The sequence below is a fragment of the Cygnus olor genome, chromosome 17 (assembly GCF_009769625.2).
Source record: "Cygnus olor isolate bCygOlo1 chromosome 17, bCygOlo1.pri.v2, whole genome shotgun sequence".
Lineage (NCBI taxonomy): Eukaryota > Metazoa > Chordata > Aves > Anseriformes > Anatidae > Cygnus > Cygnus olor.
Window position 1 is genome coordinate 1270553 of NC_049185.1, and position 14005 is coordinate 1284557.

General features: G+C 53.9%; 1 protein-coding gene across 2 annotated transcripts in view; it reads right to left on the bottom strand.

Moving 5' to 3' along the window:
• Positions 1-14005, bottom strand: part of OSBP2 (oxysterol binding protein 2) — a 97261-nt gene that overhangs the window by 51009 nt on the left and 32247 nt on the right. Inside the window, exon 1 of one of the 2 annotated variants that reach the window (XM_040577063.1) lies at positions 231-965. The exons of the other annotated variant lie outside the window; for it this stretch is intronic. Within the exon in view, the coding sequence (XP_040432997.1) occupies positions 231-309 (79 nt within the window). The 5' untranslated portion in view covers positions 310-965. Of the gene's footprint in view, positions 1-230; positions 966-14005 lie in introns of those variants that run through there. 2 annotated transcript variants of the gene reach the window in all.

Consider the following 14005-nt stretch of genomic DNA (forward strand, 5'->3'; position numbering starts at 1 on the left):
TTTTTTTTAAAGTAAGTGCTGTGCACTTCCAAACGCCAACCCAAACGGACCAGGGCGCAGCACGCCCACCCCAAGAGCCCCTTCCAGAAGCCACAGGAGGTCTCGCTCCGGGACGCACAGACCCCAGGGCTGCAGCCCTGCAGACCGTTGTCCCCACGGCTCGCAGGGGCTCTGCCGCACCACGGTGGCCCCCCCCCATCCCTCCCCGCCATGCCGGGATGGCCACTGACCCTTGGGGAACTTGTTGAGGCAGGCGGAGTTGCAGATGGAACGGACGGATCCTGACTCCCAGCAGCCCTGGCCCTTCATGCCCAGAGCGGGGCTGCACTCGTTGGGGCTACACGCTGCATGGCCATTAGCTTTACGATGGAGGAGGAAAAAAAAAATAAAGAGAGAAGAAACTGTCCTGATTCAGCGATTGTCCTTACTCAGCAGGCAGCGACCCGGCTGCACGCAGCCCCACGTCTCACATCGCCACTTCTCGCCCCACGCTGACAGCAGAGCACTACGGCACCGGCTCGCAGCGGCCACCGGACCCCGTGGTACCGGCATGCACCACTGCTGGCTTCAGTACACACAGCAGCCCTTAACTCCATCTCTGCCAGGAAGAGGCATCCTCCTCCCCGAAAAGGGGGGAACACTCAGCCCCGGGTAGCAGCAAGGGCGGGATTTGCCATGGCCGTCTCCGGAACGATGCACAGCAGGCTATGGGAGATGCGGTCCAAAAGCCAAAGGGATGTTGTTTTGTGCAGAAGATGATATTTGGAAGCTTGTCCCTTTAAATGCTACTGGAGGTTATTTTTAGGACACTCGCTTAAAATATACATCCGAATTTCTTCATTTTTCTAAGAAACTTCATTATACATTTTACTCACGCAGCTCCATTTCAGATCATCCCGAGAGCCCCATAAGAAAACCTCCGCGGTTTGCACACACGCCCCCCTGACGACTGTTTTCTTGCCCCTCTGCTGCAGGAGGATTGGATTTTCCCAGCCTTTAATATTTTACTAGTCCCGAGGGATCAAGCAGGTCCAGAGGCAAAATGCGGCACAAATAAGCGGCACGAGCAGCCGCAGCCAGCGCGGCACCGCGAGCGTTCAAACCGGCACGGCGCGGGGACCTGGGCACGCACCGAGAGCTTGTCCTGGGTGGGCTCCGACTCCAGCTGGACGTCAAGGTTTGTACAGAAACAAAGGATTACATTCCATTTTCTGTATACGTACATATATATATATATATATATAAAAAACGAGGTGCCCAGACTTTCAAGGCAATCTGGGTGAAAAGAGGGCAAAATCTGGAAAATGAAGCTCTCACCACACGCTGCACACTCAAGGGAAAAATAATGCTGGCAACACACATACACTACAACGTGCAGCTTTGTGTGCTTACCCGACATACGCATCCTTCTGCACTGGCTAAGAACCAGCAGCTATTCAAGGGAAAACCCACAAGCAACGTAGGGACAGCAACTGTTAATTGGAGGGGAAGGCCTCGATGGGATTTAGCTCCTAACGAGCACTCCTGCTTCTGCTATCAGATCCAAGAACCAGATGGAGCCGGGATCCATGGTTTGACACGAAGAGCACAGCCAACACGCGCATACATCCATAGAGAGCCTCCTGGACAGCTCCACACCCACACGGACACACGTATCTGAACCCATCGCAGTAGCTCGTGTACACGCCTATCGGCAGCAGAGCTGTGACTTCCGACAGCCCCCTAGCCCCCTGTTACACCAGGGCATTCACTGACAGGTCAGGGCCACTGTCCGGCTCAGGCACATGCACCCGACCCCACCAAAGCCTTTTCCTTGCCACAGGTAACCGCGCGTCCCAGCTCGTTACACCACGATACTCTGCCTGCTTTGCTCCTGTAAGCAACCCCCTTGTTCTAGTGGTGACTTAAGCACAAGTTATAATCCTGTTGCAGAAACTGCAAGGGAGGATTGTGGAAAGCAGAGATAAGATACTTTCCATCAGCTTGAGGTTACTGAATCCTTATAATCAGCTCTACATCTCTTCTGCCAGCTGCCATGAGCCTCCTCCTGCAAATAGTTAGGTCACAGCCGCAGAGCTGCTCACCTAAATGCTTGAAGAATTAGTCTGAAGTTCCCTGCTTAAAAACAGATTGCAGATTTATCCCTGCATTTAATTCACTCCGCTCGAAACCAAGAGTTACCGAATAAAAGCCTTGGTCCCTGGCTCAGCAAAAGGCACCTGGGAAACGCTGCACATCAAGGCGGAATTCCTGCTCGCCTGCTTTCCATGAGAAACACCCAAGCAACCTGAATTAGGTGCCTGGTTTTGCATGCAGCAAAAGGTGGCAGTGGGCATGGGTGAGCCCAGGTGGACCAGGGTGGAGGCAGGAGGGGAACACTCACCTCCTGCTGGCACTTCCCACGGCCACGGCTCTACGTTCAGCTTCCCTCACAACCTCTGTCTTCCCAAGAGCGCGGAAGAAAACCAGGCAGCAAAGCTGGGCTGATGAGGGCAGCTTTGCTTTTAGCCTGACCGCTTGGTCCAAGCTGGATGAAATTCAAAACCTCAAAGGAATTCTTTACCTGAATGTGACCACTAACACCCAAAACAACCAGACACCCAGGGGCTATGTACTTCAGCATCTCCTTTTGTCATCATTATTCACCTATCTTGGAAGCACCCATAGTCCTTAATCCTTCCACATCACTACAGCTGGACCACATCTATTTAAAAAAACAACCACTAGAAATATCAGACAAATTAAAAAAAAAAATAATAATCCAGAGCTCTAATAGGATTAGTTGCACAAAACCAACTCGACTCCAGCTCATTCGTTAGCCCATCAGAAATGCTGCACGTCCGGCAGCTCCTGCCTGGCGCAGGGCAGAAGCAGCGCGGTGGAAGGGCTGCACACGCCAGCAGCCGGCGCGGTTTCGGCCACGGGTACGGCGTCACCAGCCTGCACACTGCTTGAGGTGCATCGACAACCTTAAGGGTTCTATCAAACGGCGACAAAGCCCTTCCAGACGTACTACATGCGCAGAAACAAGCACAGCCACTCGAGCCACCAAACTCGAGCAGCAAGCACCAAAATTGAAGTGGCCAAACACCACCCCCCACCGCGTCAGAGTGGTCTGCGCTCACCCGGCTCCAGACGGCGTTTGCCACAGCCCCTCTTCCTCACGCAGTGCTCGGGATGGGCTGGGGATGTAGCACCGAAGATCAGCACCAAGCAGCTCCGACCCAGGGCAATCCGCGTGCCAGCAGGGGCCGTGCAGGCTCCATACCCACCTCCCTGTCCTTCCCCTGCACCCCCGACTCGGGTCCCCACATCCCCTCGGTGTGCACCGGCACCCGCGGTCCGGCACATCGGGGTCGCCTGGGGATGGCAGCGGTGCCGCCAGCCGCCCTGCACCCGGAGGAACAGGACAGGAGACAGAGGCGTGGGAATTTCAGCTGTTCTGGCTTCAGGCTTTCTAACCGATAAGCCCACACAAGCCCCTTTTCACAGGCCTCCTCTGGAGCACGCTGGGCAGATTTGCATTTTCAGAGGGACAAAAGCCACACAAAGACGGGCGCCCTGCCAAATTCCAAGCCCCTGCTTCAAAGCCTACGGGAGGCAGCATGGCTTAAAACGATGCTGGTGACTTTTGTCTGCGTTGAAACACCACGTTTTCCCTTCACCAGACCTGCACAAATATTCCAAAATGATACAAAAAAATTTGCCACCCGAACACAGCCAGGATACAGACACAGGGGAAGCAGGCAAAGTGAAACACAAGGAAATGGAGAATCCTGTGCCAGAAAGCATTGTGCACAGGTACCAGTGAGAGGCGGCTGCGCTGCTGTGAGCAGCGATGCGGGACTGGAAGGGACACGGAGAAACACCCTCGTGCATGCGGGCAGCACCAGGAGCGACCGAGGGCGCGCACGTCTGTCCACGCAGGGTTCTTCTCCAGCCCAGGGATGTGCTGCTGCACACCGACGGGGCTGCCTCTGCCCCCTGCAGCCATGAGAGAGAATTGGTTGCCTTTCTCCCACGCAAAAACCTTCAGCGTGTTTGAAAACACCGGTAACACCTTTGAAATCCCCTTCCTTGTCTTTTTTTTTTATTATTATTATTATTACTTCTTTCTTTCTTTCTTTTTCTTTTCCCCCATTACAATTCTCCTGGCTTTACTAAATTTCACCTTATTGATATCAGACAACTCACCAACTTCCAAAACCTCTTCTGACTCCAGCTCCCGTTCCTGTCCTCGCTTCTAGAAGTCATTCATGCATGCCTACGCAGCAAGAAAATCCTCCGGGCTTTCAAAAGGAAAATACAATTAGCATTTTAAAACTTTCTCCTGCCAGCCAGGTGACACCATACCTCCTGCTGCACCTTCTCACAAGTCCTGCGTATCAAAGGAAAAATTATTTCAGGGTTAAAAAGTAAAGAGGAATACAAGACGTACGCTATGTACACAGATGTACATGGCAGCTTTGCTCCTCTGGCTCTTTAGCCTTTCTCACTCCTGTTCTTTCCACAAGGAATTATTTTGCACTTCTGCCATAAGCTTATTCTTAATAACACCTGAAAACCAACCTCACCTCTGCACCTGGTGCTGGGGTTACCCAGCCTCTCACCATCCGCGCTGCCAGGACAGAGCCAGGGAACCCCTGGTACGTGCTGATGGTGCAGAAGAAGCCAGCAGGACTGCAGTGGGTGTTCACTGCAGGTATTTCCTTTCCTGACAAAAACCAACATCACCCCTGGCTGTCAGCAGAACGCCATGCCCTGCTCCTGAAGCCCAGGGGAGCTGTGTGGGGCCGGAGCATCTTCAGCCCCATCCCACTGCTCCTGGGCTGCCGAGGCCAAACCAGGACACCCAGAAGCGAGAGCACAACCCTCGCTCAAGGTGATGCAGGAAGGCCACTTCCAGAAAAACAGATCCCTGGGAGCCCTTTCTCTGGCTCTGCCCAAGGATCTGCTGCTGCTTTACGTTTTGTTCCTTCCTCCCTTTATCTTATTTCACTCAAGAAGCGCTGCTGGACCAAGAGCAGACACCCACGGGCACCTTGCTTACCCTGGGCTCTGCAGTGGGTTTGTGTGCTACCAACGCTATCACGTTATGAACAACACACGTGCAATTCGCCCTGGAGATGGATAGAAACAGAGTGATCGAAATAACCTCCTTCTGGTGCAAACAGCTGAAACAGCTAGCGTGCGGACCTTGCATTAAAGCCCTGATGGTTCTGCTCACGTACGGTTCAACCACGGCTCTTTGTCACCATGTCGGCCACCACAGGTCACAGCCTGGCACCTAGGCAGGAAACAAACTGTTAACAAATGCGTTTTATGCGCGGCTCCGTCTGTTTGCATTTCTGCTTGTTTAGCCCGACTCCGCTCCTCTCAGTGCTCGCATCAAGGGCAGCGGGAACAACTCGCACAAAGCTCAGAGGGGGCGCCAGGTGCACCGACAGCCAACGCAGAACGCGCAGAAATGGTACAAGTGGGACCCCGTGTTTGAGCTACCAAGCTGCTGTTTATCCTCTGCAACGTGAGAACCTGACAGGAGGATTAAAATACACGGAAAACAACCCCTGAAAACAAAACACCTTGCCTCTTGACAAGGAATGGCTTTAAAAATTTGTCTCGTTGACGTATTCTGGCCCATCATATGTCCAAAATCCCACACACGTTGGAACGACACGCTGCTGTGTGCGCATCGCTATGCACCTACAGCACACAAGACTTTTTACTCGCTCACTGAAAAAGCGCCAGAACCTCTTTTTTCCACGGTAGTTTTAAAGCTGACAACAAAAAGCTACTGGGGGAACACAGCGCTCACCCCCAGGTGTCACTGCAGCATCAAACTACCACCACTCGCTGAGAAATGCACGGAACAATTGGCAATGCCCAGAAACTTGCAATTTGTATTCACATCGTCATTCTGCTTTTAAGTTTTCCCATGCGTGATAATGCAAACAAGAAAATTAGGTGTAATATCATTCTGAATGGTTGATCAGTTACTGCTCTTTGCTCTTGAATCTCAGCATCAGGAAAGCACTCAGGAAACAAAACAGCATTTATTTTCCATTTCTAGTTGTTGGTGGGTTTTTGTTTTGTTTTTTTTAACCCAGATGCTTCCTTAAAACAGTGCAAGCCTTATCAGATGAGCTCCAGGCTCTTTGCTCGTGCCAGATCCCTCCGTTCAACCAGTTCAGGAAACTTCTCATCTTAAACCATGCACTCCTACAACCTCCTTTCCTAAGGCAGACGTCCACAAATAAGGAGATGAAGTGCACAGGAAAAAGCACCGATTTCTGAGCTCTACCTCCAAACCACACATACGTGCAAATACAAATCCAGCAAGGCCAAGTTCCTCCTCCCTCCAGGGAACTCACCTGTGCCCCGACCAGCGCTGCTACGGGCGGATAAAACCTTCCTGCTCGCCACAAGAAAGAAATGCGAATTGACAATAAATCTAAATCCTCATCAGTGCAGACATCCATAACTTTTTATGGCATACCAGGGCAGTATCTCCTCTTTATTCTTTGCTTGCTTCCAGTTATTCACCATAATGCATCACCAAGCATCAGAAATACACAAGTACTTGACCAAAAAAAAATAACCAAGGATGAGGCAAAGCAGCAGGACCTCTGGCTGCGACTGGCTCTCAAGCACCAGGAGCAGCCCACATCCAGAAACCACGGCAAAAAGCCGTCACGAGCGTGAAACCCCGCGTCCCCAGCAGCTGTAATTGAAGGTAACTGCACCTCATCCTCCCTCGGCACCCTTCCCTCCACAGAACGCACACGGACCAGAAATTCACGTTAGCTGGCCTTTCCTGCCGGTCCCCGCAGGCGATCCTGGTACGTCACAGCAAGGAAATGCACAGCTTCGGTCGCTTTTGGTTGCTTTTTTTCAGGAATTTCAAGCACAGGGGTCAGCACCCTGCTGAGCCAGATCCCGGAGTCACCGAAAACAAAAAGAAACAATTTCAGAAGCTGAGATGTAAATTCCAGCCGCCTGCAGACTGCCAGAAGAGCCGCCTCCAGCGAGTTTTGTCACTCAGCCCCACACCGGACCCCAAAAGCCACAAAGGTCATGGGGAGCAGAAACATGGGGTTTAACTCCAGCTGACCGCACCGCTAATGACTGCTCGACGCTGTCGGTGACTTGGCACTCAGCATAACCTCGGATGGCAGGAATTAGGAGTAATTCAGCTTTGACGACACTCAGAGCTCCTCATTTTCCCTATTTTTCAGACTGTTTCAATCTCCAGTGCCAACACCAGTAAACACACATCCAACTGTTTGGGCATTTTAGGATCTGGAAGACCCGAAGGGGTACTGAGGCTTAGGTAGGAGCTCAGTGCTACAGTCCAGTTCCACAGTTGCTTTTTTCCAGTACTATTCACTGAGAAAAAGAAAATGCATTAAATACGTATGTTAAAAACAGCTGGGACGTTTGCCAGCACGCCGTTAGGAAGTGGGAAAAAAGAAATGCATTAAATGAAACAATTTAAATAACGCCTCTCCGACGGGCTCTAAGAGGACAGCTTCCCGTTGCCACGTCCCGAACTGGGGACAAAAGCAGCAGCCGGGGCAGACGAGCCGGCACCTTGAGCCCACGGAGGACACGACAGCCCGCAGGCTGATTTTGCACAGCGTTGGCTGCGATCTCCTCGGCTGGCACCACGTTTCCAGCCCAAGACCCTCGGGGAGACCTGGATTTTTAGCAGCGGAGACCGCTTCCAAAAGGAAGAGTTCAATAGAAAGGGCTTACGAACAAAAAAGGCGCGCGGCCATTTTTTCCCTCAAAGGCTAACTTATTTCAATCATTTCCTTGATAGGATATTGAGAATGTCCAGACCCATTCCTGGGTCTTGCCCAGCTCTGTGACCAGGTCCAAGCGTGCCACCTGCTCAGGTGGGTATTTCAGGTCGCCACCTTCTCTGCCCCCCCGTCCCTCAGAAGCAGGCGCCGCAGCACAGCAGTAACGCTATCAGTCGTCTCTAGAAAGGAGAGGGGACCTTACCTGTCACTCAACGCACAAACCACCAGCTGAACTCAGTTTCAGCTGTTTATATTGAACTGCTAACAGGCACAAACTAGGACTAGCGACCGCTTTGCAGCCCGCGGTTTGGACAGGTCTGCTCAAGGCGATGCCCTGCATCGCTGCTGGCTCCGTGCAGCTGAAAACGGGCACAGGACGGGAACTACCCACTGCGTTTCACATTGAAAAGCGAGAACGTCAAAGCGTGAGCCCCTTTACGGGCAGCAAAACCAAGGACCTCTTTTGGGAGACCCCCTTCCATCCCCAGGAAGGAGCAGATGGGGCTGGGAGGCACCAAACCACTAAAATCCGATGCCCCCCAGCACGTTTATCAGCAGCCCTGTCACGCACCTGGGACCCGCAGCACCACCAGCTCCCTCTCAGCCTGCAGTTCTGCCCCCTAACCCACAAGGAGAATAAAGGTGGCATTAAATTCTCTGTCACCGAGTTGATTTTCATTTCCTAGCATGAGAATTTTGGCTTAAAAGCTTCTAAACTCCATGGGAATGATAAATTCCCACTGCTGACCACCCACGCCCTGCAAGCCCCAGCCATCCGTTTCAAGGACTTGCACGCTGAAAGCTCATCCGTTTTAATCCTCTGCATTGCTTCATCTGAAATTACCCCACCCCACAAGCCCTGCCCCACCAAAAGCAACCGCTGCGCCCCAGGAGCACGGACACCTGCGCTTGTTGGACGCCTGCGTGGCGCACGCTCGCACCGAGCTGATGCTGCACCGCTGAAACCGGGGAGCCGACCGCTGAGCTGGGGGAGCAAACCCAAGCCCCGTGCCACCAGGCAGGCTCAGCACCTCCTCCCCAGACCCAGACCCCCACCGTCGGGAGCGGGGCAGCTCAGCACCAGGCCCGATCGCTGGGATGCGCCCCAGGGAGCAGCTGCGGTGTCGCAATGGGTTTCAGCACCAGGAGGAAGAAGAGGGCTGCAGGAGCGCGCAGCACCACGAGGTGCCAGCACAGGCTGGGCAGAGGAGCTGCTTCCACACCGATGTCTCCGTGCGGTGGGCGTTCGGCGGTCCCCAGGGGGCTCTGCCACTGAAGATCCCCCTCCCCGAGCAGCCCGGTGCATCCAAGCACTGCCGGGGCTCACACCTGGGAAGAGCTGCTCCTCCGGAGAGCTCTCAAGCAGGCTTTGCCCACTAAAGCCCTGTGGCACAGAGGCCCTTGAGGGATAGTTGAAAAGGCACCGACAGTGAGCAAACGCCTTCAGCACCTTCACTGCCGGCCTTCTGCGGGGACGTCCCTTACCCAAAAGCTCCAGGAGCCTCATGATGGATCCCAGGCGACGAGAGCCCCGTGCCGCCAGCCCTCCTCCGTGCAATGGGAACACGGGGTTTGTGGAGGAGACGAGCCAGGAGAGGGCAACCTGCCACCGCTGCATCGCTCCAGCAAAGCGCCAGCACCCAGCTCGGGCCTCTGCCACGGCACCCACACTGCTACGGCCGCGGAGAGCAGCGTGCCACCCGGGGAACCGAGTGCCGCCGCCACCACAGCCTTTTTCTAGGTGGTTTAGGGTCATTTTGGTGGAGTTTCTCATTCCCTTGGGCCCCTGCACTGGATGCAATGCTCTGCAGTGCCCTAAACGACTGCAGAACACCTAAACCGCCTCTTCACCCGTCCCCAAGGGACACAACCCGTCCCACAGGGATGGAACCCGAGCAGTGCTCTCCAGGCACAGCCTGGCAACCTCCAGCTCCCTGCGCGCTGATGCGGTCAGGTCCTATCCCTGCTTTGGCAGGGGGGTTGGACCCGACGATCTCTTGAGGTCCCTTCCAACCCCAGTGACTGTGTGATCCTATCACCACGAGTCCCAATTCACCAACTTCTCAGTAACAAGTGAAACCAGCGCATCGAACCCACACCCAAAGCCGCACACATCAGCGCTACCCCGCAATTCCAGGGGGCTGCCTGCACCAGGCATACCAGGTTTCTTTAAAGGAAAGCTGCCCCTTCCCAAACAAGTCCCTTGGCAGGTTTTCTCACTTCTCCCTGGCCCAGAGCACTCGGGAGAAACCAGGAACACAGAGAATAACTAATTTAGCCCCAGGAAGAACTATGGAGGGACTTGGTTTGCGCTTCAAGGGTGGAACAAGCCATGCCTAGAACCGCAGCCAGGGGAATTACTGTTCTCTTTCCGTAGGACAACTCCTCTTCTCCTTGCTGGATCACCTAAACTTACTGGTGAGACTCTCCAGACCACCCTGTGCTCATCGGTGGTTTTCATTTACTTCCAACCAAAGCATCGCAACCAGACTAGCCCAGAATAAAACATTTCCCTTGCCCACACTGAGCTCAAATCTAATTCTCCGTTTTGCAGGTGTGGTGCAGAAGCTGACATGCTCAGGTGGACAAAAAGCGAAGCAGGAGGCTCCCTTGCACCCATTCATGCCTGAATGACTTATTTCTAATTAGAATTGTTTTTATTTTCAGACCTAAAAATTGATTTTCCTCCAATAGCCTCTCTCTGTGCCAGGAAAAAAAAAAAAAAAAAAAAGCAATTGCAAATCGTAAGTGCCTAATAACAACACAGAAATACACCGAGCCAGTTATCTGAGCTGGAAACACTCCCCCTTGCCATGTCCAAGGCGTGCTCCCACTTGTACAAAAGCCCCTGCTATGTCATTCAGGGTGACACAAAACACTTATGGGTGAAACTCGCTTGCTTTGAGCCTTTAAGTAACAGCCACGCCTGTCACCACTTCATGGGCACTCTGTGTCCCCACGTAGCATCTTGAGTTTATGTGGTACGGTTTTGGTAGCTGGGGCCGCAGGGGTGGCCTCTGTGAGATGAGCCCTGAATCTGCCCCATGTTAGATAAGGGCCAGTTTCAGCTGGCTCCAAAGGGACCCGCCACTGGCCAGAGCCAAGCCACTAAGTGATGTTGGTTGCACCTCTGAGAGAGCAGATTTAAGAAGAAAAAAAAAAAACAGCTGGGCAACAGCAGCTGGGAGAGAGGAGTGAGAACCAGTCCTGCAGCCACCGAGGTGAGTGCAGGAGGTGCTCCAGGCACACAGCAGCAGTTCCCCTGCGGCCTGCAGAGAGGCCCCTGGTGGAGCAGGCTGTCCCCCTGCACCCATGGGTCCCACATGGAGCAGATCTCCACGCTGCAGCCTGTGGAGGAGCCCCCGGTGGAGCAGGTGGATGTGGCCTGGAGGAGGCTGCGGCCCATGGAGAGCCCCCGCAGGAGCAGGCCCCGGGCCGGAGCTGCAGCCTGTGGAGAGGAGACCACGCAGGAGCAGGGGGCCTGGGGGGAGCTGCCGCCCGTGGGGGACCCGTGCTGGAGCAGTTTGCTCCTGGGGGATGGACCCCGTGGTACGGAGCCGTGTGGGAGCAGTTCTTGAAGAGCTGCTGCCTGTGGGCAGCCCCCGCAGGCTCAGTTCGGGAAGGACGGCATCCCGTGGGAGGGACCCCGCGTGAAACAAGGGCAGAGAGGGACCGAGAAGCAGCGGCAAAGACAAAGTGCTAGGGACTGACCGCAGCCCCCATTCCCTTGCACCTCTCAGGGAGAGAAGGTGGAAGAGGGAGGATGGGGGGAAGGTGTTTTTAGTTTTTGTTTCTCACTGCTCTAGCGTGTTAGTAATAGGTAATGAATTCCATTCATCTCCCTGTGCTGAGTCTGTTTTGCCTGTGATGATACTGTTGAGCGCTCCTTGTCCTTACCTCAACCCTTGAGCCCTCTTCATCGTATTTTCTCCCCTTTTCCCTTTGGGGAGGGGGACAGAGAGTGGCTGTGGTGGAGCTCAGCTGCCCAGCAGGGTGAAAGCACCACACGTGGGAACTGTGCCATTAACAGCACCGGGAAAGCCCCATGGATGCGATGGGTGCAGAAAAGCCCAGGTGTCAGATTTAAGCATCTCCAGACAACGCTGCTCCAGAGCCACTCGGGGCACTTGATGCCAGCAGTACCTGCAGCAGAAGGCAGCACCATCACATCCTCCATGGAAAATAAAAAAAAGAAAGGACCCACGTTTGGAAGAGGCTGTGATGCACCTCACCCTAAGCGTACCAGGAACTAGCGGCTGTTTGCTTCGTTTCTCCCTGCAGCCGCAGGCTCCCCCCAGCCCCTACCAGCTATAAAGAAGCGCACAGCCTGCGCTCAGCACGCGCTGTGCTCAGTGAGCTGCTGCTTGTGAACCTACACGGCACGGGTTCGTGAAGGCACTGCTGTAGGTCCAGGACATCAGCCATCAGGCCTGGAAGTCCAAGGGTAAGTTTAAATCAGAGCTGGGCCCAGCCCAGCAGTACAGCCAGCAAACGAGCGCCCTGGGGCTCAGCAAGGAAGCATCCTCACCGACTTGCGTCCCAGCTGCAGCTGTAAGTTAGCAAAATGACAGACTAAGCTAATATTAGCAAGCACAGCGAGTGAAACAGCACGTCCCTCCCACTTCTGCCAGCCGCAGAGAAGCGGCTTTCAGAGCGCAGGGAACAGGCTGACGAGCCCAGGCTGCAGCCAGTCTCTGGAAGAGAAGACAAGCAGCAGGGATGAGGGCGGCTTTGCAAGGCCAGAGGCACACTTTGAAGATCCAGCCTGCACTGAGCTGGGAGCTGCTCACACAACAGCCAGGTGTTTCAGCGAGCAGAGCTCCACAGCTCCAGAGGAAACCTGGCTCGGAGCTTCCCCTCAACGCTTCCCATGGGGCCGGCAGCTGGTTCCTGCCAGAGCAGCCCTGGCCATCTCACCACCGCACCAGATGAATTAAAAATCCCAATATTCACAATACCAGCTGCTCTGAAGCCTGCGAACAAGATCTCAGCAGCACAGCTCAGGTTCACAGCTGCCCGGGCTGGCTCGCTGCTTCACCTGCAGGCAGACACGTAAAACAACCCTGGAATTGTTTGGGCACACGAGCCAAAGGAGCCTGGTTTCCATCCTGCTCTCAGGACACACAGTCACACCAGCCTGGAGGGACAAGTGACACAAGTGACAAGGCAAGCAGTTACACAGAGGTCACGTGTGCCGTAATCAGATGAAAAGGTAGGGGAAATCAAGAACATACATGGGCACATTCCTCCGGTCTGGCCAGTGCGGCCCCATAGCCTAACACCAGCAGGAGGCCACCAAACCTGCTGTGGGGGCAGAACCGAGCTGCTCTGGGACCCCTGGGCACCAAACCCCACCAAAAAGTCCTCGTTCGAACAGACAAAGCCCAGCATTAACACCCACTGCCTCTGTTTGTCTGCAGTTCCTCCTGAGAAGCAGCCAACAGCAAAACAAACCCAAGGCAGAAGGACCGGGCGCTGAATCCCATTCTCCGCAGCCATGCCCAGAAGCCAGCACAACTCGCAGGTGCTTCGGGGGTTTTGGGACTCGTGTGGGAGCAGTTTGGAGCCATCCCAATGGCTTGTTCCGTGCCCACCCACCCGGCTCCTCACCAGCACCAGGGCAGTGGCTCCTTCACGCGCAGCAAAACTCCCCAAATGCGTCCGAGCCCCCCGCAGGCAGAGGACGAAACCTGATGGAGGCAAGGGACAGGCAGGAGATGTTTCGAACCTGGGGAAGTGACTACACACCACTCGTCAGTCACCAGGTGAGGTAATTAATCATGAATTAAGGAAGACGTGTGCACACACTTCCTGTTTTATTGATTTCACTTTGCAGTCTTGACAAGTGACCTTGATAAATTCGTTTTTTCTCAAAGTGTGCAAAAATGGTAAAATCAAACAACCAACAAAAAGGCCTCTGAGCATTAGACAAAGGAAGCATTTATTTACAAAGAGCTGACAGGCGTGAAACAGTGGAATTAACACTTCCTCAAATCACGCACGCACCCACAGCAAGAGGCAGCAGCATTTGTCCAGGGTGCAGGAGAAGAGAGGCCGATAAATAAGGAAACGAGAAACACGCACATTTCACAGAAACAAAAATATTGAGCAAAAACTCAAGACTTTCTTTAAGATCACAGTGAAAACAACTTTTTTTCCCTCCCTTACAAAAAATACATTCTGTACATCACAGCATCAGC